Source organism: Podarcis liolepis (assembly GCF_965112155.1).
Source record: "Podarcis liolepis genome assembly, chromosome: 14".
Taxonomy (NCBI): domain Eukaryota; kingdom Metazoa; phylum Chordata; class Lepidosauria; order Squamata; family Lacertidae; genus Podarcis; species Podarcis liolepis.
Window position 1 is genome coordinate 7429733 of NC_139569.1, and position 25689 is coordinate 7455421.

The following is a 25689-nucleotide window of genomic DNA, read 5'->3' on the forward strand; positions in this document are numbered from 1 at the left end:
ATTTAAAATTCGGCTTTGTAATTCGGAATTTATGTGATGTGATTTAATTTGATTTGATTGGCTGGTTAATAAAAATTATTTAAAAAAAGGAATCCCCCCAATTGCGCAGGGCTGGCCTCCACCCACCGCGCACATGGAGGGGCCGTGAATCCCGCCACCCCACCTCCTCCTTAAGGCGGAAGTGGCTTTGGCAAACCAGGACTGGCAGTGCTCCTGCTGAACATGCTCTGAGTGCCAACTCAGGTTTGCGGCTGTGTGATGTGGGTATTGGCTTGCTTGCAGGTCATCAGGGAGTTGGGAGCCAAGGAGGCAGGAGCCATGGTGAAGCCTGTGACTTGTGCCAAGGTGGCTGTGCCCTCTGCCATCCGCCTGCCACCCGCCATCACCAGATCTTTCCCCGAGGCCTCTCCAGGTAAAGAATGGCTTTGTGTTCTCTGTGCTTGATTCCTTGACTGCCTCTTGGGCTGCCTGAGGCCTGGCGTTCACATGCAGCAGAATGAGGTGGTGGACTCTGAAGTAAGTTCAGGTGGGAGGTGCCATCTTTTACTTCTCCCTCCTGTGTAAATGCTCTGTTTTTCAGCTACTCATGCCTCTGTAGCTTGGAGAACACCTGGAGTGGGGGCGGCCAAACAAACGGTGGTTAAGCAAGGCTGTTGGTTTCAGACATAATGCTGAACCATAGTTAAAACAAACTGTGGTTTGTGAGCCAACAGTAAACCATGACTTTGTTTGTTGCCAGAAAGCAAGCCATGGTTAGTCTACTGGGCTGGGTTTGAACGTTCAAGCAAACCATGCTTTGGGTAAACCAGGCCTCAGACATGATACTTGTGTGATCTACCATGGCTCCTTAGGTATGGAATGTGGCCTTTCCTTAACAGAGAGCCCTGGGGGGGCAGGTTGTTCCTTCTCCAGCACAGCTACTGACCAATTCCTCTTTTCTAGTGTCGGTCTCACGTGAACTATCATCTGAGGATGAACTTATCCAGACGCGGCTTCACCGGCGTTGCAGTGAGGAGTTCTATGCATACCGCAATGTCTCTTGGAAAATCTATCTCAGGAAAGAGGTATTGATCCTGAGTAAGGCTGCTGTATCCTTTTCCTCATTAGCAAGGGGGGGTTGGAAAAGATATGATAAGGGAAGTTACAGGGAACCAGGCAGAGAGCCTTCTCAGTAGTGGCACCCGCCTTGTAGAATGCCCTCCCTCTACATAAGCTGCGACACGCTTACTTGGGTGGAGAAGGGTGTATAAAGACTGGAGAAAAATAGAATGTGAATTTGTTCCTTCCCCACCCACTTTCTCTTCTGGCCCCATCCACCATTGCCATGTGGCCCTGTGAAGTTCCATCAGAAGGGAATGCGGCTCCCTGGCTGAAAATGTCTCCCCACCCTTGGCTTAGATGAACGCACCTTGGTTTGTTCCAGCAGTGCTCTTAGGGTGGTTCTGGTCTCTCCCTGGTCACCTTCTGCTCTCTTTCCTGGCAGGTTTTCTACCCAAAGGACAGCATCAACAACCCTCTTGTGCTAGATCTCCTTTTCCGGCAGGTGAGATTCCGGTTCTGCTTCCAGCTGCTTCGGTGGGGCTGTTCCTCAGATCTTTCCTTGCACCAAGAGGTGCACCCCGGATTCCTTGCAATGCGCACAGCCACACATGACCTGAGAGAGTTCCACCTCGGCATCCTCTCTGAGGGCCCTTCCAAGTGTCCTTCATATTGTGCATTCATGGTTACTTGTGCTCATGATGGTATTGGGGCGGTGATGTGTGATCCCACGTTGTTGTTTATTATTGTTATTCTTCCAGTAGCACCTTAAAGACCAACTAAGTTAGGTCTTTAAGGTGCTACTGGAAGGATTTTTTTTATTTTGACTATGGCAGACCAACACGGCTACCTATCTGTAACTGGAATTATTGTTATTGTTATTATTAAATTTATATATTGCCCTTCATCCAAGGATCATAGGGCAGTTTGCAGTATAAAAACACAAAAATGCATAACGTAATAAAATACAAAACAATACCCCCCTGGTTTGAAAGGTAATACTAGATGGTTTACTCGGCAAAAGGTCTGGGAGAAGAGGAATGTTTTCACCTGGCACCTAAAGAGATGCAGTGAAAATGCCAGTCGAGCCTCCCTGGCATCTGGTTGGCCACTATGAGAACAGGATGCTGGAGTAGATGGGCCATTGGCCTGATCCAGCACAGGGTTGTCTTGCGTTCTTACGAGCTTTGGTACTTCTAAAGGAGCCTTCCTGGTGCCCTTCAGATGTTTTGGGTGCCAACTCATTGGGGCTGATGGGAGCCGGCGTCCGAAACATCTGGAGGGCACCAGGTTGGGGAAGGCTGACGCAATGTGTTTCTCCTTGCAGATCTTCAACGATACCTTGTCCGAGGCCTGCATACGCATCACTCAGGAGGAGAGACTCCGCATGAAGGCCCTTTTCGGTAAGCCTTGTTGTTTCAGCTGGGGTGGCTCGCTATCTTTGGCTCCTCCCTCCCCAATCCTGCCCCAGGGCAACATAAAGCTATAGACCTGAAATGAGTTCCAGGAAAAAAAGGTCAGGCCGTGTATTCAAGAGGATCCAAGGAGGGACAAGGGAACAAACATTTATATACAGATAAATTATGTGTTTATAATAATTTGCATGGTGTGGAGGAAGTGGCGGGGGGCGGGGGAGAGAGAGAGAAATAAGAAGGAAGGAAGAGAAAGAAAGAAAGAAAGAAAGAAAGAAAGAAAGAAAGAAAGAGAAGTTATTTTCCATTTCTCATAATGCAATAGCTATGGGGTCATCCAGTGATTGGGCTTAGATTCAGGACAAACGAAGGTGTGTGTTGTTCCCGCAACACCTACTTAATTTATGGGATTCACTGCCACAAGATGTGCTGGTGTCTGCTTTAGAAGGACATGAAACAGATTCATAAAGTAGGGATGGTCCCCTGTGGCCTTCGAGAAACGGTTGAATTTTCTCGTTCCTGGCTGTATTGGCTTTGCTGGCTGGGGCAGATAAGAAGTAGAGCCCAACAACATCGGCAGGGCCAAAGTTTCCCTATCCCTGTCATAGAGGCTAGGTCTGTTAGTGGCAGCCAGCCACAAAGGCTAAATGGAGCCTCATGTTCAAGGGCAGTGTATCTTTGAATGGTAGTTGTTTTGGCCAAACTCTGGCCTTCCTGTGAACCTGTGGACTTCTGAATCCATCTGGTTGGTTGTTGTGGGAAGGATGTGTGGCTAGATTAAAAATGGGCCTCCTGTAGCCTGTTCCAGCAGGGTTCTTCCTCAAAGGCAGGACTTATTCTTGCCAGCCAAAGTCCTGCCATTAACTTAGGCTTGCCCATTCTCTCACGCTCAAGTAACTGAGGGATCCTGTGGGATCCGAGAGTGGTGTAAAGCCAGCCTCTGTTTCTTTCCTCAGCGGAAAACAAGCTGGACTCCTTTAGTCCAGTGGCCGATGAAAGCGTCAAGAAGGAGATCATCAGCGTTGCCCGGAATGGCTGGGAAGTCTATTTCTCTCGCCTTTTCCCTGCTACGGTAAGAAGCATCCACATGTGCACCCTTATTGCAGCAAAAAATATAAAAAAATCTTCTGTGGGAGCTGCTTAAATCCAGGCAAACTGAGTAGACAAAACAGGGATGGGGAACCTGGTGCCTTCTAGATGTTGTTGAACTCCAACTCCCATCATGCCTGGCCACTGGCCATGCTGACTGGGGCTGATGGGAACTGGAGTCCAACAACATCTGGGGGTCCATAGGGTTCCCCATCTCTGTCACAGGACATGATCTACTGCTTTAGCCACTGCCTGTCCTGCTCCCACCCAAGACATGCAGACAGAGCCTCTTGTGAGCAAGAAATATATCTTTATTCAGGTGGGTAACAGTACAGGCTCAGCATCAGAAACAGAGTCCAGAAGCCACAATTCAGGAGTTCAGAACCAGGCAGAAACTGGAAAGAGAATAAAACAATTTAAAAATTCTGAAGAAATGTGCATGCACACGAAAGCTCATACCAATAACTTAGTTGGTCTCTAAGGTGCTACTGGAAGGATTTTTTTTAAAATTATTTTTTATTTATTTTATTTCTACAACTTAAAAAGCCAGCATAAAGCCAAACCTTGGAGCTCACGGCACATTGAAACTGGGCAGGCGCCTTTGCTGTACTGCTGTTGGTATCTGTTAAAAATAATTTTGTTTAAGCAGTCTAACCAGACATGTACATTAGACATAATATATTGTAATATTTTACTGCCTTGTGAGTGCTCTAATAACTGGCCCTTTCAGCCTTTGTTCCTTGATGGCTTATCCCACCCAGCTATGTCAAGATGGGCTGGCTTGTTATCCTTAAACCAGCAGTGTTTGCTGCGGTTTTAACCAAACCTTGATTAATTCTAACTTTGACTAATTCCAGGAATTATGGGTTTCCCGACACCCACAAACTCTGAGGGCCCAAACACATAACAAGGGAACAACCTATTCTCTTTTTATTTCTTTTGGCTAACTTCTTTTTAACATCTGATTCCATCTGCAATTTTAGTGTATATTTTCTGTGCTTTTAAAATTATTTACTTAAATTATTATTAATTATTAAATTTGCATGCTGTCCTTCATCCGAGGCATTGCTCTCTCTTGGATGCCCCTCGCTCTCCAGGCTCACCCTCCCTCCATGAGCTAAGCCATGCCACGCCTAACGGCTCTGTCTTGCTCCTTTCAGGGCAGTGTGGGCACCGGAGTGCAGATCCTGGCTGTGTCTGACACAGGGATCAAACTGCTGCGGCTGGTCAAGGGCACCAACTTACCTGGGGAGCAGCTCCGGGTGCTGCGGGGCTACAGGTGAGGCTGCAGGATTGGCCAGGATCCCTGGGAGGAGATGGAAAGGTGAAGGACAGGGAAATGAGGGTAGGTTTAGTGAGGAGTGGGTCTCATCAGCTGGCAGCATCAGGGAAGGGGCTGTAGCTTGGTGGTGGAACACCTGGTTTGCATGCAAAAGGACCAATCCATGGCATCTCCAGGTAGGGATGGGAGACCCTCCTGTCTGAAACATCCTGGAGAGCCGCTGCCAATCAGTGTAGGCAGCACTGAGCCAGATGAACCAAAGGTCCAACTTGGCTTGGGGGGGAATGGCTATAGCTCATCGCTGTGGTCTAAACCACTGAGCCTCTTGGGCTTGCCAATCAGAAGGTCGGCGGTTCGAATCCCTGCGCCGGGGTGAGCTCCCGTTGCTTGGTCCCAGCTCCTGCCAACCTAGCAGTTCGAAAGCACACCACTGCAAGTAGATAAATAGGTGCCACTGCGGCGGGAAGTTAAACGGCGTTTCCGTGCGCTCTGGTTTCCGTCATGGTGTCCCATTGCGCCAGAAGCAGTTTAGTCCTGCTGGCCACATGACCGGAAAGCTGCCTGTGGACAAATGCCAGCTCCCTTGGCCTGAAAGCGAGATGAGCGCAGCAACCCCATAGTCGCCTTTGACTGGACTTAACCGTCCAGGGGTCCTTTACCTTTTACCTTACCATTTAAGAGGTGGGTAGCTGGGGATCTCACTAGCAGTCCACATTGCAGTGCAGCCAGCTGCCCTGGGAGGAAAAGGGGCAGGGCTTCTGGGGCCCCAGCACAAAAGGCCCTGGCCTTTCGCCCTGGGCCAGTCCCTGACAATGCCCTCAGTCCACAGACGGAGTCTCTCCCTTTGCGACAGTGCCCCCCATATTCCCCTCTGAGAACCCTGGAGGAAGGGCATCAGTACCATCATCCAAATGCGCTGTGTGTCCACCTTTCCTGGATCCACTTTCAGCACCACTGACCTCCAAGCTTGGCAATGAACCCCATTTTCCTTTTTCCACAGCTACGGCGATATCCTCTTTGTGACCACCGGCTCGAAGAACATGCTGGAGGTCAACCTCACCAACGAGAAGCTCATCCTTTTCTCCCCCAAAGCTGCCCAGATTAAGGCACTGATTGACTATTTCCTCAACGAACTCAAGAAGGTAAAAAGACATAGCAGAGACCCTTTCTTTGGAGCACCTTGTACCCCTGCTGCCCCAGCCAGCCACCCTTTGTCTTTCCCCCCTTCTAGGATTCACAGTACATGGTTGCAATCAAGAACCATATTACAGACGATAAAAGCCTCTTACGGTTCCATAAAGGAGACATCATTTGCCTGCGGCCAATGGAAGGCTTGGATCAAGGTGAGAGACCATCATCAGGAAGTCTGTGGGGCGAGGATGGGAAGTAACACAAAAAATCTTGAGCATTTCAGTCTATGTTTCTCTTAACATACAGCCTTTTTCCATATGAAGTTTTGCACAATCTACACATTTTTGCAAGCCATTTACCTGGCGCAATCCATTTTTTCCGCATTATTTTCACTAATATATGCAGACTTTCTCCCACTACATCCACATTTTTTGCACACACCTTTTGGGATGGATAACCGTTCCACAAAATTCGGAGCAGCGCAATCAGTTCAAAAGGATTTCAGTGCGTGTCTTGTCCCGTGTTGCAGTGCGAGCCCAAGCCAAATTCCTCCCTTGCCGTATTATGCAGAGAGGTGGGATGCATGCAGCTACAACATACGAGGGGCTATTGCAGATTGCAGGCGGATAATGGCAGGTGCAACAGAGGATCAGGGCTTCTACCCGGTTCACCTGCTCTGTGAATCAGGGAGCCTGCCCAGGGCTAGGTTAAGAGGGTCTTCCGTGCCCTCCTTTGACACCGCCGTGACTCTCCCGTCCCCACAGACCGCTATTTCGGCTGCGTGGTGCGGAAGAAAGTGATGCTCCTGGAGGATGTGAAGAAGGGCACCCAGGATTTTGGTGGGTGGCTCTTGTGTGCGGTGATGTGCCCTGTCCCCCTTTCTCCTGCGTGCAGTGGCCTTTCTGTCTCTCCTGGACAAACAGACTCTTGCAAGCTAAAAAGCAGCCTATGCATTCTGCTCTTGCTCAGTGGCAGATCACAGACATGGTACAAGGCAACTTCGCATGTTCCTTCCCTCAAGAGCAGGGTCCCATCTGCACTAAACATTTAAAGCACCCTCATACCACTTTTAGTTACGGACGTGGGTGGCGCTGTGGGTTAAACCACAGAGCCTAGGACATGCCGATCAGAAGGTCGGCGGTTTGAATCCCCATGATGGGGTGAGCTCCCGTTGCTCAGTCCCTGCTCCTGCCCACCTAGCAGTTCAAAAGCACGTCAAAGTGCAAGTAGATAAATAGGTACCACTCCAGCGGGAAGGTAAACGGCATTTCCATGCGCTACTCTGGTTCGCCAGAAGCGGCTTAGTCATGCTGGCCACATGACCCGGAAGCTGTATGCCGGCTCCCTCAGCCAGTAAAGCGAGATGAGTGCCGCAACCCCAGAGTCGGTCACGACTGGACCTAATGGTCAGGGGTCCCTTTACCTTTACCATACCACTTTTAACAGCTGTGTCTTCCCCCGAGGATTCTGGGAGCTGTCATTCATTAAGGGTGATGCGAGTTGATAGGAAACCCCTATTCGACTCGCAGAGCTGCAGTTCCCAGCGTGGTTCACCAGTCAATTCCTCTTCCCTGGGAGCTCTGGGAATTGTAGCTCTGGAAGGGGAATAGCCATCTCCTAACAACTCACATCTCCCTTAAGGCACTCCCCAGGATTCTTTATAGCTTAGGGCCCCACTCTCTTGGGAGCCGTTAATAATTTAAAGGGGGGGGGGAACCTGGATGTACATTTCCAAAATATAAGAAAAAATAAATAAAACCTACATCAATTTAAGTTAGAGCTTAATAATTATTTCACTATTAATATACTTCTTAATTGTATTTCACTATTAAAATACTTCTTAATTGTATTTCAGTTCAACAATTACTTTGATAAAATACGTATTTTGTTATGTGCAAATGGCTTTAGATACCTATTAGGTCCATAAATTACCATATAGCATATATTCAACACAAAAAACAGTGACAATTTGTTGTTGACGAAGGACAGCTGGACATATAAAGGGCCCCATTACCTTCAGGAGCTTAGGGCCTCATCAAACCTCAATCAGGCTCTGCTGTTTGCACTAAGTGTTTAAAGTACTGTTTACAATAGTGCTTTAAATGTATTGTGCAGACGGGGCTGCTCAAGCAAATCTGACCTGGAGCTCTGACCAGGGACTATCCCTACCGATACTTTGGCCTATTTGATGCAGTTCCCTTCTTGACCAGAGGCAATATAAAAGCTGTATGCCCACTTGCCATCCCTAAGGCTGGAGGTTCAAGACCCACTGCGAAAATCAAAATTAAAAGGGGGGGGGAGGGGGAAAGGAAGAAGAAGAAAAAGACCCACTGCGGATCTGAGCCCTGAAAATAAGGCTTTCTTCTTCCACTGACTGTTAAGGGCATAGTTCTCTTCTGGCTCCTTCTATCTGTCTCCATTTTCTGCTAGATAGATGAAAGCCCTTGACCTGATGTTGAGAGGGAGCAATAACAGCTCTACCACCATGAAAGGGGGGGGGGGGATATTGACAGCATATAACTCAATGCCTTCTTCCTGGTGTAGGCTGGAAGTTTGGTGCCATCTATGGGAAATCAGGCTTCTTCCCTGCCGATTGCGTCCAGCCGGTGGCAGCACCAGATTTTACCCACCTTCCTGCAGAGAAGAAGGAGGAGCCCAAGGACAAGCAGGCCAAAGTGGCTGTCCCAGCCTCGGTGGCTGTGGCTGTTGCATCTGCAGCCGTGGCTCAGGAGCTTGACAAGAAGACTGAGGCGAGTGCAACGTGGAGGGGGTGGCCATGTTTCTCATGCCAGGCCTCAAAGCGAGGTGGGAGTCAGGATTCGGGGTGAGGAAGGAAGCCCCGGGAACGTTGCAACATCCAACACTCTCTCACCAAGGTGACCAGAGAGGGAAGGCCACTGGGAAGCTGTCCCTAAAGCACCACACTTTCTTCCTCCTTGCTGTTCATCTTGGGAGAAGAATTGCAGGGCAAGCCCAGCCCTGCCATTAGGCAGTTGCCTCAGGCGGCAGATACTGGTGATGCAGCAAGAGTAGCCCCTTGGCAGTTTCCCCTACATGCCCTGGCCATTCCTCACCATTAGAGGGGTGCAGCCTGGAGAGAATTATGAGGGCCAGACAGAGAAGACGGGGGGTGGGGGGTGGGGGGGGTGGACTGCATCTGGGCCTCAGGTTTTAATTACCGTATTTTCCCATGTATAAGACTAGGTTTTTCCCCTTAATAAATTATGTCAAAAATTAGGGGGTGTCTTTTACACAGATAGTGCCAAGGCCATTTTCTTAAATCTGAGTCCCCCAAAATAGGGGGCGTCTTATACATGGAGGCGTCTTGTAGACAGAAAAATATGGTAATTAATTTAGTTAAACCTTGCTGTAACCTTGCTGTGCAGAGTGGATGCCTCTTCCTCTGAGCCACTGGACCCAAGGGGAAGTTGAGCCACTCTGGCACCTGTGTTATAAGGACAACCACATCTGTTATCTCCCTTGCGTGGCGAGTTCCCGCCCCCCCCCCCCCCGTGGAAATAATGACATGTGACACAATTATTAAGGTTAATGGGCTAATTAAGGCCACAACTTTATTGGTTACAGGTGATGAGCGGTATTGGCTTAGGCACTGGTCCTAACCGACTATATTCGACTTCAGTCCGTCCACTTGAAGTCCGGGAAGGGTTAACCAGCATTAGGGGAAGTCCTGCTGATGCACATCAACTAGGAACTCCCCTGGGTTCACCGCTAGGGGGCGTGCCTTAGGCCCTCACCTCCCCAGGCTTCAGACAGGGCCACGCCCCCCAGAATCCTTTACTGGACTACCCTTCAATATGTGGGGCAGGTGATGGCGCTACCTCCCCTCTTCCATCTATAGAACTATACCAATGCCTAACCGCCAATACCCAGAAAGTTGTGACGATTTACTACGAGGTAGGCGGAAACCAAGTGGCTGGTGCCAATTTGCCAAGTGGGAAAATTCCTACCAGGCCCCTCAAGGGCGACCAACCAAGGTCCATAGCAAGGTCAAGGAACGAAATCCTTATATATTTTTTTTTTTTATAAAATTTTTATTGGTTTTACAACATTTTTAAGAAAAACAAACAAACATTAAAAAAGACAAACATACACGTATAATTTCAAACATATTTTCATAAACCTCTTTTCTTGGACTTCCCCATACCCCCCCTCTCTGCATCCCAATGTCCATAATTCAACTAGCAACTCCCAATTGTTACTTTCCAATCTCTATCATCTTAGTCCTCTTTTATAGTCTAACCTTATATCCCTGTACCCTTTTGCTTCTGGGAACCACAACATTTTAGCATTCATTAAGTTTATAGTAGTCCTTAAGGTAGCTTTTAAATTTTTTCCACTCCTCTTCCACCGTCTCTTTTCGTTGGTCACGGATTCTGCCTGTCATCTCGGCCAATGTCATATAGTCCATCACTTTCATCTGCCATTCTTCCACAGTGGGTAAATCTTGTGTCTTCCAATACTTTGCGATGAGTATTCTTGCTGCTGTTGTGGCATACATAAAAAAAGTTCTATCTTTCTTTGTCACCAATTGGCCGACCATGCCCAAGAGAAAGGCCTCTGGTTTTTTAGGAAAGGTACATTTAAGTACCTTTTTCATTTCATTGTAGATCATTTCCCAGAAGGCCTTAATCTTCGGGCATTTCCACCAAAGGTGATAAAAGGTACCTTCAGTCTCTTTACACTTCCAACATTTATTATCGGGCAAATGATAGATTTTTGCCAGCTTGACTGGGGTCATGTACCACCTGTATACCATTTTCATAATGTTTTCCTTTAAGGCATTACATGCCGTAAATTTAATACCGGTGTTCCATAACCATTCCCAGTCAGCTGACATAATGTTATGTCCAACATCCTGAGCCCACTTGATCATAGCCGATTTAACTGTTTCATCCTGTGTGTTCCATTTCAACAGCAAGTTGTACATTCTAGATAAATTCTTAGTATTGGGTTCTAACAGTTCGGTTTCTAATTTTGATTTTTCCACCTGGAAACCGATTTTCCTGTCCTGTTTAAAAAATTCCATTATTTGACGATATTGGAACCAATTTTCTACTTTATACTTCAATTTCTCCTGACTTTGTAGTTTGAACTTATCTCCATCCTGTTCTAAAATTTCCCAATACTTCGGCCATCCGACCTCCATATTGAGTTTCTTCACTGCTTTAGCCTCCACTGGTGAGACCCATCTAGGGGTTTTGTTTTCCAATAGATCTTTATATCTTATCCAAACATTAATCAATGCTTTTCTAACAATGTGATTTTTAAAGGCACTGTTAACTTTATCATACCAAAGATATGCATGCCAACCAAAAGCATTATTAAAACCTTCCAGATCCAAGATGTCCGTATTCTCGAGGAGCATCCATTCTTTCAGCCAGCAAAAAGCTGCTGCCTCATAGTACAATTTTAGGTCCGGCAGGGCAAAACCCCCTCTTTCTTTAGCATCTGTCAATATCTTAAATTTAATTCGGGGCTTTTTGCCCTGCCAGACAAATTTCGAAATGTCTTTGTGCCACCTCTTAAAACATTCCATCTTGTCAAGAATCTGCAAGGTCTGAAACAAAAATAACATTCTAGGCAATACATTCATTTTGATTACTGCAATTCGGCCTAACATTGACAATTTCAAATTTGACCATATTTCTAGATCTTTTTTAATTTCTGACCAACATTTTTCATAGTTGTCCTTATACAAATTCACATTCTTAGATGTTAAGTATACCCCTAGATATTTCACCTTCTTTACCACAGTCAAACCTGTTTCCTCTTGAAATTTCTCCTTTTCCATATCTGTTAAGTTTTTCCCTAAAACTTTGGTTTTTTTGCTTGTTCAACTTAAATCCAGCTACCTGGCCAAACTGTTGTATTATTTCTAAAACCTTTTTCGTACTAGTGTTTGGCTCTTGCAAAGTCAATACTAGGTCATCTGCAAACGCTCTTAACTTATAATGTTTAGCTCCGACCTGCACACCTTTGACCTGCTGGTCATTTCTTATCATGTTCAGCAACACCTCCAGAACTGAAATAAAGAGTAATGGGGAAATCGGGCACCCCTGTCGTGTTCCTTTTTCTATCTTAAGTTCCTCAGTCACAACATTGTTTACAATCAGTTTAGCTTTTTGTTCAGAATATATTGCAGCCATACCATTCTCAAAACCCTGGCCTACCCCCATCCCATGAAGATTCTTCCTCATAAAACTCCAAGAAATATTGTCAAAGGCTTTCTCCGCGTCCACAAAAATCAATACTGCTTTAGTGTTTATATTCACCTCTAGCTTTTCCAGAATGTCTATTACATTCCTTACATTGTCTGGCAGGTGTCTTTTAGGGAGAAAACCTGCTTGGTCCTTATGAATCTTCTCCATCAAGACTCTTTTAAATCTTTTTGCCAAAATATCTGCAAAAATTTTGTAATCCACATTAAGGAGTGATATTGGGCGGTAGTTCTTGAGTTGGGTCTTTTCAGTCTCTGACTTTGGTATGAGTGAAATATATGCCTCTTTCCACGATTCAGGTGCCCTTTTTCCCTCAAGGATCTCATTACAAACTTCTCTTAGTGGTTGAGTCAGCCATTCCTTCAGCGATTTGTAGTATCTGGAAGTCAGTCCATCTGGTCCCGGAGATTTGCCCAGTTGCATATTCTGAATGGCAGCCTCTATCTCTTGTTCTGAGATTCTCTGGTTCAGATCCATCTTACTTTGATGAGAGATGTTTTGTAATCCATATTTTCCAAGGAATTTGTCTATATCTTCTTCATTTTGCGGGCCTTGAGTGTAGAGTTTTTTAAAATAACTTAAAAAGCAATTTCTAATTTCATTAGGTTTGGATATATTCTTTCCATCCACCTCTAGGCTTGTAACTGTATTTAGTTTCTGCCTTTTCTTCAGTTGCCATGCCAAAAGTTTGCCACATTTATTTGCTGATTCAAAAGTCTTTTGCTTCATTTGCTTTATCTTCCATTCAATCTCTTGGTTCATCAATTCCATATATTGTGTTTGATATAACTTGATCTCTCTTAAAATGTCCTGAGATTTTGGTTTTGTTCTTAATTTTCTCTCTCCTTCCTTTATCATTTCCAAAATCCTCTCTTTTTTCTCATTTTGTTTTTTCCTCTTTATTGAATTTTGTTGAATCAAAAATCCTCTCATAACCGCTTTACTTGCGTCCCAGATCACTCTTTTCTCCACGTCGGTCCTCAAATTTATTTCAAAATAGTCTTTAAGGGTCTTCTGGGCCTTCGTGAGAATCTCCTTATCTCGAAAGAGGGTGTCATTCATTTTCCATCTAAATTGACCAGTTATTGTGAGTTTCATCTCCATCTTCACGGCGTTATGGTCGGAGCAAGTTTTTGGGCAGATTTCCACTTTCTTGATCTTTGGAGCCATTCCACTAGTAACCCAGATTTGATCGATTCTGGTCCAGGTCATCATTGCTTGGGAGAAGAAAGTTCCCTCTCTCTCCAGAGGGTTCCTTGTTCTCCATATGTCTATCAAGTCCATATTTTCTGTCATTTCGAAAAAAGTCTTAGGGAGTCTCCCTTCCTTGCTAACTGTTAGTCTTTGTGCCTTGTCCATGTTAGTGGAGACCACGCCATTCATGTCTCCCATGATTATCATATTGTAGTCCAGATAGTCAGTGAGGGTTTCATGGAGTCTCTTAAAGAAGTCAGATTTGCCTTCATTTGGTGCGTAAATTCCAACCACTAGAAGTTTTTCTCCTTGTATTTGTATCTCCACTGCCAGATATCTCCCTTGTTCGTCCTTGAATATCATTTTTGGAGCCCATTTCTCCTTCACATATATTACAACTCCTCTCCTCTTAACTTTGTCTGATGAAATAAATTCTTGTCCTAGCCTTTTATTTATAAGTAATCTCCTGTGGGCTCTGGTTATGTGGGTTTCTTGTAAGCATATCAAGTCCAGTTGTTCTCTATTCAATATATGAAATACTTGTCTTCTCTTCAAAGGCCCATTGAGCCCATTACAATTCCAACTAAGGAATTGCAGAGCCATCTTGCTATTTTTCTGAGGCTCCTCCAACAGCTCCCAGTTGTTGCTCTTCTTCTGATGGTGGTGGTTTTTGTCCAATCGAGAGATTCAGGAGATCCAGTGCTCTCCTCTAGGAACGAAATCCTTATAGGGCGGGAGGGTAGAAAAAGCAGGAATAGCTGGCAGGCAGCAAAGAGGGAGATTTCCCGCCGCGTCCTGCATTAAATAGGGCAGGCCACGCCCCCAGAGCCAGCCGATTGGCCGACCAGGGGGTGACGCGGCCGGGAATCCCCTCAATCGTGCAGAGGGGCCATGAAGCCCGCAACCCCTCCTCCTCTGTAGGGCAGAAGTGGCTTTCCTGCATGGGTATCCCCTCTTCGCAAGCCACCCAAGCCCTCTGCCACCAAACCCATTGCCACTGCATTCAGGGAACTGAGAACTGGAAGGAGCAGGCAGAGTCCCAGATCCATCTGGGCTGCAATAGGTCCTTGGCCTTATCAGAAAGACTGTGCCCGCACACTCCCGACAAAATCAAGAGACGAACACCCTGGGCCTCTCCTTTCTTTTCCCCCAGGTGTGTCTGGCAGGCAGCGAATTCGCAGAGAGTGCAGAGGGCTTTCAGGGCGCCAAGGACATCGGCCCACGAGGCGGCCCCTTCAACATGCTGGAGTTTTCCAAGAAGTATTTCCGAGAAGGGCAGAGGGCAAAGATGTGAGTGCGTGCGGACGGACGGAGCCCCCTAAGGGCTTGTTTGCCCTCGAGAAACGGAGGCCGTCATCTCAAGTTTGGTGTGTCAGAGTTGGTGTCCCGAGGCTGCAATCCCCCGTGTAAGGAAAGCAAAGGAATTCTGGGGTGCTGCAACCGTGCCCCTCCACCCACCTCAGCATACCAGTTAGTTATAACACCCCTGCTAACGTTTACGGGGTGCGATCATCGCATGTCTTGGGATGACCAAGAGGTAAGTCAAGATGGCCCCCTCTTTGCCACGGGCAGTTGGCTCTCTTGCAGCATGTCAACCACCGTGATTTGCGGAAATCGTTTGCCTCTCAAAGAAGTAAATTGCATCGGAGGTTGAAGTGAGATAAGTTGGGGGGTTGCCTGAAGAGGAAAACAGACCCACAACCTACTGCACCCTATAGCTGGATATGTGTATGTGTGGCAGGCAAGACAGCATGGGATGGGTTTTAATGGGTAGGAGAGAGTATATTAATTGCAATTTCATGTGCCCACATGTGTGGGTTAAGCAAAGTTTCAAAACCCCATCCTTGGCAGCAAAATTAAACGCATAGGAATTAGGCTGTGAAACCTTGTTTTGAGCGAGACCAGCTATGGAGTAATCTGGCTTCCCCCTTCTTCCCCTGCATAACAATGAATCAGACAACAACTTGTAAAGTACAGTGGTGCCCCGCAAGACGAATGCCTCGCAAGACGAAAAACTCGCTAGACGAAAGGGTTTTGCGGTTTTTGAGCTGCTTCGCAAGACAAATTTCCCTATGGGCTTGCTTCGCAAGACGAAAACGTCTTGCAAGTTTGTTTCCTTTTTCTTAACACCGTTAATACAGTTGCGACTTGACTTTGAGGAGCAACTCATAGAACGCGGTGTGGTAGCCTTTTTTGAGGTTTTTGGTGATTTTTGAAGCTTTTCCAAAACTTTTCCGACACCGTGCTTCGCAAGACGAAAAATTCGCTAGACGAAAAACTCGCGGAACGAATTAATTTCGTCTTGCGAGGCACCACTGTAATTTTTTTTTAAAAAAATAAAGATTGACTTACTTTATAATCATGCATTGGTTCACAGCAAAGGCAGCAGCAAATCCATGTAGGCAAAATTCTTATGGTATAACCAGCTTCAGCCACGGGAATAGGGGTTCTCCTAACAACTCTCAGAACCCTCAACAAACTACAGCTCCCACAATTCTTTGGGAGGAAGACCATGGCTGTTGAAAGTGGTATCATAGTGCTTTAAATGTATGCTGTGGTGGCAGCCACACACACACAATTGTCCCAGTTATAGCCCCTCCTCTTTACTCCATTTATTAGCATGTGGAAATGAGTTGCAATTTGGGAAATCTTTGTGGACAAAATGCCTACCTGGCAAAAAGGGCAGGGAATGGTTTTCCCCCGATGGGCTTGAGCTGGTCCCTAGGGGACCAGACAGTCACAGATCCCAAGGGAAGAGGGAAAGACCTCGTCCAACTGGAACCGTCCCTGAAAGGCAGGTTGTAATTCATGTCTGGAATTAATTTCAGGGATCCCAACAAGCAGAAATCCAAAAAAAGTGGTGAATCAAATGGCATGGCAGATATTCTGAAATTCACCAAGGTAATACAGATGGTTTTATTGAGCAATGATAGTTTTCTTCTGACTGGCTGCCTCTCTATATGTGTGTATTGTGGACTCTAATGGGACCCCACTGAAGGGTGCCCGGAGGTCTTAAACCGGGGACTTTGGTGGGAGGGCCCATTCATTTTAAGGAATGAAACTTGATTTTTCAAATTTATTCAATGAGGGGGTCTTTAAAAGATGTTTTTGGGTGTGAGGAATTCAAATCTGCTATTATTTTTGTGGCTGGACAACATTTAGTTTGGTAAACTGTTTGATGAAGAAGCACATAAACTGCTTTTGGAAAACCAAAGAATTTTAATTTTAAAACGTCAGGTAATGCCTAATAATAATAATAATAATAATAAACTGCAAGTACTTAGCAATCCGTTTTAATGATTTCTATGCAATTCTACACACATTTTACTTACCTGGCAAAACTAAATTATATTAATTTAACCAAAATATATTTTGAATTCCCAAGTCATTTTTTTTATTGCTTTCACTAAATATTTTCTTGAGTTACATGTTTCAACTTTTTAGTACCCCTCACTTGGGGGATTTGAAAGTTGAAAAATTTGACATGCCCCCATGTCACTGAGCCACTCATAATTGTTTGGCTTGCACTGGGGAAATCCCTGCCCACTGCATCCCCAAACAGTTATTTATGTTTAGCAACATTTATACACCACTTCCTCCCCATCCAAAAAAAAAGACCTCTAAACGGTTTACAAAAGGAAGTGTAAAATATACATTTTATAAATACATATAAAGACAAACATTAAAAACTAGTTGTATTTTTATAAAATTGGTTTGTATCCAGTATTAGTCATATTCAGAGTAAACCCATTGAAATTAATATCTAAAAAGCTGTCATGCAGCACGCTTGCTTTTTCCTTCTTTGGAGGGTAGCACTCGAACGAATGGATTCAAATTACAAGAAGAAAGATTCCCTTCCAACTCTATGATTCTATGACTTGCTTAGGTCCATTATTTTAAATGGATCCACTTTAAGTAAAGCTTAGCTGGATACAACCCATTAAATAAAATGTCAGCCTCCACTTCTATGTTTCGTTAAACTAACGCAGTTCAGGTCCAAGGGGTTTTATTCAAGTGTGTAAAGCATTGTGTGCAACTGTCACACCCCTTTGCTTGCCCCAATTCCTTTGCCCATTGCCTGTGGAACCAAACCTCTTCCTTTCTTCCCTGCACAGGCCCCCATCCAGGAGTCGCTCATTGAATTCACGGACAGCAGCCTGAACAAAATAGCTGCAGAAACTTTCCAAGGTGAGGAGCCGGGAGGTCCACTTTAGGAAGGCACAAGCAGGGCCCGGGCAGAACAGCACGCTTCTCTCCTGCGATTCCCAGCAGCTGGTAATCAGAAGTATCACTTCCTCTGATCGCATGAGGAGAAAAGTGATCAGGCATGATGGGGCAGTATCTTTTTCTCGTAAAGTTGTAGTTCCGTTCTGTGTGTGTGGCAAAGGAAAGACTCCAAATGATCTTGGAGCACATAGTGTGCTGAGGAATTCTCTCTCACAAGGTGGGTGGCTTTAAAAGAGAATTAGAAAAAAATCACAGAGGATAAAGCTGTCAGTGGCTACCAGCTACAATGTCTAGGCCAGGGGTCAGCAAACTTACCGCGCCTCGGGCCAGTGTCTCCAGCGCCGATCGCGCAGCGGGGGAACGCGTGCCCATACGCATGCACACACACTATTTCCGGCACACTTCCGGGTCGGAGGAGCACCAGAAATAGCTTGTGCGCATGTGCAAATAACGCTTGCGCATGCGCGCAAGCTATTTCCGGTGCTCCTCTGACCTGGAAGTGGGCAGCTGCGCAGCGCAGCACCGGTAAGAGCGGGCGGTGGGAGTTGCTCCGGGCCGGATAAACGAGTCCTTCAGGCCTTATCCGGCCCGCGCACCTTAGTTTGGGGACCCCTGGTCTAGGCTATTTCTCCACTTTCGGAGATTGTATGTCTTTCTGAATACCAGTGGCTAAGAATTGCAAGTGCTGCTGTGCTCTGGTCTTGCTTTTGGGTGTCCCAGGGGCAATATGTGGGAAAGAGGACTCTGGGCTAGATGGGCCACATGCCTGATCCAACAGGTTCTTCTTGACTTCTTATCTGGAGTGTCTTTCTCTCTGTGTGTGTTTTTATCTGCATCTGCTTTTCCAGCTGTGATGAAGTTTATGGGCGACCTCCCCCTCAAAGGACAAACTGAGCTAGAGGTGGTGTGTTCTCTTCTCAAGGTAATCAAGCTTCCTCTCTTCTTTTCAGGTTTTAAAACTGAATTTTAATAGCCACAAGCAAGTCACAGGGGAAAAGAAATGAAAGACAATTTAGTTTCAAAAAAAGAGATAAGTTGTCTCAATTGTCAGTAAGAAAGTGCAGGGTACAGAGTCAATAATAAAACATATCAAGAAGGAAAGGATGCGTGGTCTCTAATTACCAAAGGATTCCATGGTCTAAATTAAAACAATTACCGGTATATATTTCCCCCCAAAAAAGGTTAAGAATTACATTGAACTGTGCTAAATCCAGACTCTCGCATAGACCCATTGGGCCTGGCATCCCTGAGCCACTTGTATTTGTATATAAGATAGGTAAAGGTAAAGGGGCCCCCAACCATTAGGTCCAGTCGTGGCCAACTCTGGGGTTGCGGCGCTCATCTCGCTTTATTGGCTGAGGGAGCCGGCGTCCAGCTTCCGGCTCATGTGGCCAGCATGACTAAGCCGCTTCTGGCAAACCAGAGCAGCGCACGGAAACGCCGTTTACCTTCCCGCCGGAGTGGTACCTATTTATCTGCTTGCACTTTGACGTGCTTTCGAACTGCTAGGTTGGCAGGAGCAGGGACCGAGCAACGGGAGCTCACCCTGTCACGGGGATTCGAACTGCCGACCTTCTGATCGGCAAGCCCTAGGCTCTGTGGTTTAACCCACAGCGCCACCTGTGTCCCTTGTATATAAGATAAAATTAGGGCAAATGGCAAAAAGTGGTCTCAAGCACTGTGGCCCTTGGGCAATTTTGGCTTATGCGAGATTTTTTCAAGAGTAAGCTGCTTTCTGGCCCTTGTGGGGAATGGAAGCTGTGGAGCCAACGCAGAAACAAGCTCCAACGAAGTCTGGAGCTGATGGAACTCCCTCCTGGGCTTATATCTGCACTGGGGCTGCACTCGCCAAGCCAGCCTGGTTGCTCTGGCCTCTCCTAGTAAACATTCTCATTCTCGAGTGCAGCTGCTATAGTCCAGAGGTCACCTTTGTGGCACCCGCAGGTGAACATGCACTCACAGCTTCACTTCCTTCCTCTGAAATCAGGCTTGCAAGAAGCGTTCTGGTGTAGCCAGTACAATAACATTACGTCTTGCACTCCATTGCAGCCTTGTGCGTGCATTGTGCGCACAAAGGTTTCTCCAATTTCCACATGTGCCCACAGGCCCCAACACGATGGTGACCCCTTTTAAAATCCAACAACATATCAAGGACACAACATGGGCTGCCCCTTAGCCTTAGTGCAGCAGCCTTCAACCTTCTCTAACCTGATACCTGCTTTTAAGCCAAACATCATGCTGCTGCAACCGCCTTAGGCCAGGCTGTGACCAATTAACCAATTAATGACCTGTAGTCTAAAGCATGCTCTTCTGATCTGCAGAGCTGCTGAGCTTGTCATAGCCATGGCGGGCTACAGGGCCAGATTTAGGTTTGATGAGGCCCTAAGCTACTGAAGCTAATGGGACCCTTTATTTGTCTAGCTGTCCTTTGTCAACAACAAATTGTCGCTGTTTTTTTGTGTTGAATATATGCTATATGGCAATTTATGGAGCTAAGAGGTATCTAAAACCATTTGCGCATATTGCCATGCAACCAGTCCATGCAGAATGTTGTTGTTGTGTCGTTTAGTCATGTCCGACTCTTCGTGACCCCATGGACCAGAGCACGTCAGGCACTCCTGTATTCCACTGCCTTCTGCAGTTTGGTCAAACCCATGCTGGTAGCTTCCTTCACGGATCACTGCCTTGCCATGGCGAAGGGGCTTGAATAAATCAGAGAAGCTATGAGCTATGCCGTGCAGGGCCACCCAAGATGGACAGGTCATAGTGGAGAGTTTTGACCAAACGTGATCCCCCTGGAGCAGGAACCGGCAAGCCACTCCAGTATCCCTGCCAAGAAAACTCCATGGACAAAGACAATAGGCATGCAGAATGTAGGCACCCTATATATAGAAATGAGCAAACCAGTAATATTTTAGGGATCAGGCTAGCAGGCGGGGCCTATTACTTACATCATAGGAGCCTACACAACACAAGACACTGTTGCTGTATGTAGGGTTTATTTTATTTGTTTTTTATCTTATATTTTGGAAATGTACATCCAGGTGTTTTTTTCTTTAAAAGTTTTGGTGTTCCCCAAGAGAGTGGGGCCCTAAGCTATAGCTTGTTTAGCTTATACGTAAATCTGGCACTGGCGGGCTACTATGGCAAACTCTTCCATCACCTTCCCAGGCCAGAAGTCTTTGTGGGGAGATAGCAAGTGGTGGCTGCTACGAGAGCAGCCAGCAAGGGCTGGGACTCCCCTGAGGCATGTATAATTCCATACTTGCTCCTGATTCTCCACTAGCTCTGCGGGGACCACGAGGTCATCAGGGACGAGGTGTTTTGCCAGATCATCAAACAGATCACAGACAACACCAGCACCAAGACGTACGTGAGTCTCTGGTAACAACTCGCAGGCCTGTGCACAGTGGTGGCTGGGGGGGGGGGGCTTCTATCCAGTAGAAGCACACAGCTTGTAAACCACCAGAAAAATGCAATTATCAATGTTTCTAACCTTAAATTCAGTTATCTTCCTTTCAACCTGTTTGAGATTAAAAGAATAATTATGTCCACATGTAAATTCATCATTTCCGTGTGCATTTATCATAATTTACACCTTTTTGTATGCAACTTTCCCTAACGTAGCACATTTTTTAAATGTTCTTTTCACTGATATTTGCATTTCTGTCTACAACTGTACCCTACTAAAGTGGTACCTCCGGTTATGAACGCTTCTGGTTACAAATGCTTCAGGTTACAAGCTCCGCTAACCCAGAAGTAGCTGCTCCTGGTTGCAAACTTTGCCCCAGGATGCGAACGGAAATTGCGCGCCAGAGGCCCCAGTGGCAAAAGTGCGCCTCGGGATAAGAACGGTTTCAGCTTAAGAACGGACCTCTGGAACGAATTACGTTCACAACCAGAAGTACCACTGTATATGCATTTTCACATAGCTGCAGAATTTGGAGTACTGTCAGTTTTGAAGTATGGCGGTGTTTCAATTCGCACCTAGTTTCAGAAAGTGCAAACTGGGCAGGTTTTCCGTTAAAGGTGAACTGGATAGCATTTGTCCCCCCCCCCCCCCCCGTTTCTAGTGATGAGTGCCGCCCCCCGGCCCCCATTGCATCAGGAGTCTCCTCTGTCTGCTCTTCTGACCCCACCACCCTCCCAACTCATGCTGATTCAGAAGTCCTCACATCAGGGATACAGAGTGCTTCCGATGTCAAAAGGTCCCTACATATTGTAGGAGGGGAGAGGAGGAAGGAAGGGGGAGGAGAGGGGGATAGTAGCACTCCAAACTGCATCCCAAGTTTGTGCATTTCTTGCATACTATTTTAACAGCCCCCAATTCCCTTCTTTGGGGGGTTTCACACAGGGACAGCTGCCAGAAAGGTTGGAGGCTGCTCTACATCCTGAGTGCCTATTACAGATGCTCTGAAGTCCTCCGACCATATTTGCTGCAGTTCCTCCAAGAAATCTGCAACAGTCCCAGCTTGCATTTCCAAGGTGAGATATTGGGAGATTCGCCCCTGGAGACCATCTGGTCAACCAGTCACAAGGTAACATATGCGCTGTCCTGGCTGAGAAAGAGACACGCCTCAGTGGTGGAGCACCTGCTCTGCATGCAGAAGAACCCACAGAATCATAGAATTGTAGAGCTGGAAGGGATTCTGAGGGTCATCTAGTCCAACCCCCTGCAATGCAACCCCAGATTTCGACCCCAAACATTTGCAGGTAGGATTGAGAAAGATTCCTGGTCTGAAACCCTGGAGAGTTGCTGCCAGCCGCTGTGGACAATATTAAGCTATGTCAGCCTTTCTCAACCTTGGAGCCCCAATGTTATTGGACTACAATTCCCATTATCCCTAGTGAGAAGGATCCCTAGTCAGGGATGATGGGAGTTGTAGTCCAACAAATGCAAATTTTGCCTTTGTTCAGTAGAATAGTTTCTACACACACTTTCCCACTGGCTTCTCTGTCCTCCACCCAGGCAAGCGAAATGCATGATCAGAGTTCAAGGATACATTCGTAGCCAGGCAAAAACGCTCAAGTGGGGTATGAACTAGGCCTGGTGAGGGGCGTGGCCTTATGAGGGGTGTGGCCTGCGGAGACCCTGTGTGGGGAATCCTCGGGGGGGGGGGGGCTCCATTTGGCTCCTGGATCTCAGGTTCCCATCCCCTGCCCTACAGCCAGCTTTTCCCCTATTGAGAATGGCTGTGCTGGAAATTCGCAGAATTTTATTTACCGTACTTATTTATTTACTTACTTATTTAGTAGCTTGCTTCCCAAGATAAAAAACTAGGTTTGTGTCAAATGCCTTGAGAGTGCTCCCGTTTTCCTCTAGCAAATGTTATAACTGTTTTCGCCTTAAACTGCTTTGCATCAGGACTGCTCATCCGAATTTAACATTTCACAACTCCTGGGGCAGGGAAAGGGGTTAGATCCCAGGAAGAAAACGGTGGCTGCTTCTGCCTGCCCTCATCCATCAGGCTGCCCTGTTTGGGACGCTTTCCTCGCCGCTGCCCATCGCTCATTAATGAATGGAAATGAGCCCATCTGCTCAGCTCTCAGAAGGCAGCTTCAGTCGGAAGGCAGCTCACCTGTCGCAGCCGGTGGTTATTTCCTCGTTAAAAGACGCAGGTTCCAAAACTGGCTCCAGTGGCTTCAGAGTGGAAAGGAATATTGGCAAAGATAGATGACTCCCCACTCCCCAAACTAGGCTGTTAGCTAGGGATGCCAGCTCACTGCATGCCCCCTTAGAATGGTGTCTGCCCCACAGATGGTCTTTGTACCACAGAGGTTTGGGAGCTTGGAAGATGTGGAACATGAAAAACTAGGCAGAGAGTTTTTAATCCATCTGCCAGTGCACCAGGGTGAATTTCAGGTTGCGGTGGCCTGCCAAGTCTTGAATGCACCTGATGGTAGCAAATATATGCCATCAGCTCAGCACAAGCTGAATCAGCTAGAAGTTGGCACTGGGCAGGGTTTCCCCCTGGCTGCTCTATGCCAAAGCAATCATGTGCATCCACACTTACTGCTGAAATCGAGTCTTCCATATAATTAAGCGCAAATAGCCGTCCCAGGCTGCCCCCAAGCCAGCCTTCCCCCCTCCCTGCCATCTTTGTTCACTCACTCCAGGTGACAGCAATATCAGTTGCGCTTCAGTGTTTTCTGTGTTCTCCTCCAGCACGTTTTCCGATCTGCTTTGTAGCATTTGGGTCTGGTCAATTCTATTGTATATAGCCAAAGGCCTTTACAATGGACAACAGAGAAGAAAAGGAAAATTTTCCTCTAAGATCTTACAACGTAGCCTGTAGCAGCTTGCAACATAAAAAGAAATTCACAGCATTAAATATTAAAATTGGAATGCATTCCCATACCTGGAACAGAGCTTCTTGGCTGCCAGCGCAAATTTGGCTCCCTGGTGGGTAATATATAGATGTTTATCTGCTAGGAGTTCAACTATCGCTTCTGTGCGGATCGACCTGGAAGCCAATTAAGAATTGGCGATATAAATTTTCCTCTGGGCATTGTATACAGGGGGCAAATTAGCAGATACTGTGTGATGTCATCTACCTGATTGCATTCATTTATGCATTTGCAACACATATGGGGAATTCCCCTCTAAATATGCCGAGGGCATCTGTTGCAATCTTAGTTCTGCAAAGGCCCTGCGTAGTTGTGGGAAGGTCAGCGTCTCAAGGTAATTGGGCCTTGAGTGATGGGTCTTAATTTGGGGGTACCAAGTAGAGTAACGGGCAGCAATGATGGATGCTCTGTCTTGGTTGGCAGCCTCATCAAAAATCCAGTTTCTAAGGTCACGTGGGCTAAGGGCTAAGTAGTTCTCCATTTAAAGATTCTAAGCATTTGGGAGGCTCCTGAAGGAGCCTCTCCACCCCCATCATTCTGCCCGGACACTGAGGTCCAGCGCCGAGGGCCTTCTGGCGGTTCCCTCGCTGCAAGAAGCCAAGTTACAGGGAACCAGGCAGAGGGCCTTCTCGGTAGTGGCACCCGCCCTGTGGAACGCCCTCCCACCAGATGTCAAAGACAAAAACAACTACCAGACTTTCAGAAGACATCTGAAGGCAGCCGTGTTTAGGGAAGCTTTTAATGTTTAATAGACTATTGTGTTTTAATACTCTGTTGGAAGCCGCCCAGAGTGGCTGGGGAAACCCAGCCAGATGGGCGGGGTATAAATAATACATCATTATTATTATTATTGTTGTTGTTGTTGTTGTTGTTGTTATTTGTGTGTGTAAATAAAATGCAGTTGCAGTGCCAGCCTCTCCAGTATGCACGGGCAAAATGCTACTGAGGCTTTTCAGGGCTGCTGTACCTTTAAGTAAAAGCATCCTGTTCATTCATTCTACCCATTTTATTTCTCCCTGTTCAGTAGAACTGGGGATGCTTGGCATCACCCAATTAGTAAGCATCTGTTTGCACCTGTAGGCATTTTAGCCTCCTGTGCTTTGCCCTGTGCATTGTCTTTAAAATCAGGCTTAGGTGAGTCTAAAGAGCTGAATCTCTCTACGGCATTTGAGAAATCTGGAGCCCCACATTTCACTTCTCCTCTCGGATACTTCCTCTCTCACACACACTTTCTGTCTCTGCCTCTCTCTCATATTTATTTCATGGTCTCCATCAGGCATCGCCAAGGCATGTGAGCAGAACCTGCAGAAAACATTTCAGTTTGGTGGCCGCTGCGAGTTCCCCAGTAACATGGAGCTCAAAGCCATGGTGGTGAGTGCCCTGCAAGTCCCACAAGGGCTTTGCTGGATAATATAATGGGGGGGGGGGGTTACACCAGAAGGAGAATGGCTTCCAAACAGGGATGGGTGGTGCTGTGGTTTGTATTTAAGAACTGTTTTCTATTACAGTATTTGAATGCTGTAAATGTTGATGGGCCTTTTTTTAACATGCTGTTTCAGTTATTGGGCACACTGCTGGTGTGCCCTATGGACAGGTCTGCTGGTGGTGTGGTTGTGTGATTTGGGAACTGGGAATGACCCACCAGGAGTCCGCTTTGGGGGCAAATGCATTCAAATCGCAGTTCAAATCCATGTTGTGGTTCACACCAGGTTCAGATCTCCAAGTAGTC

The 25689-nt window shown here is 46.5% G+C and overlaps 1 protein-coding gene across 1 annotated transcript in view; it reads left to right on the top strand.

Moving 5' to 3' along the window:
- The window catches only part of MYO15A (myosin XVA), a gene marked incomplete at its 5' end in the record, with an annotated part of 105975 nt that overhangs the window by 67340 nt on the left and 12946 nt on the right, over positions 1–25689 (top strand). Inside the window, 17 exons of the mRNA XM_083476186.1 lie at positions 283–412; positions 943–1064; positions 1484–1543; positions 2366–2441; positions 3407–3522; positions 4700–4818; positions 5822–5963; positions 6053–6164; positions 6717–6791; positions 8497–8702; positions 14539–14675; positions 16214–16286; positions 17501–17573; positions 18461–18534; positions 20899–20981; positions 21967–22097; positions 25237–25331. Of these exons, the coding sequence (XP_083332312.1) occupies positions 283–412; positions 943–1064; positions 1484–1543; positions 2366–2441; positions 3407–3522; positions 4700–4818; positions 5822–5963; positions 6053–6164; positions 6717–6791; positions 8497–8702; positions 14539–14675; positions 16214–16286; positions 17501–17573; positions 18461–18534; positions 20899–20981; positions 21967–22097; positions 25237–25331 (1824 nt within the window). The remainder of the gene's footprint in view (positions 1–282; positions 413–942; positions 1065–1483; positions 1544–2365; positions 2442–3406; positions 3523–4699; positions 4819–5821; positions 5964–6052; positions 6165–6716; positions 6792–8496; positions 8703–14538; positions 14676–16213; positions 16287–17500; positions 17574–18460; positions 18535–20898; positions 20982–21966; positions 22098–25236; positions 25332–25689) is intronic.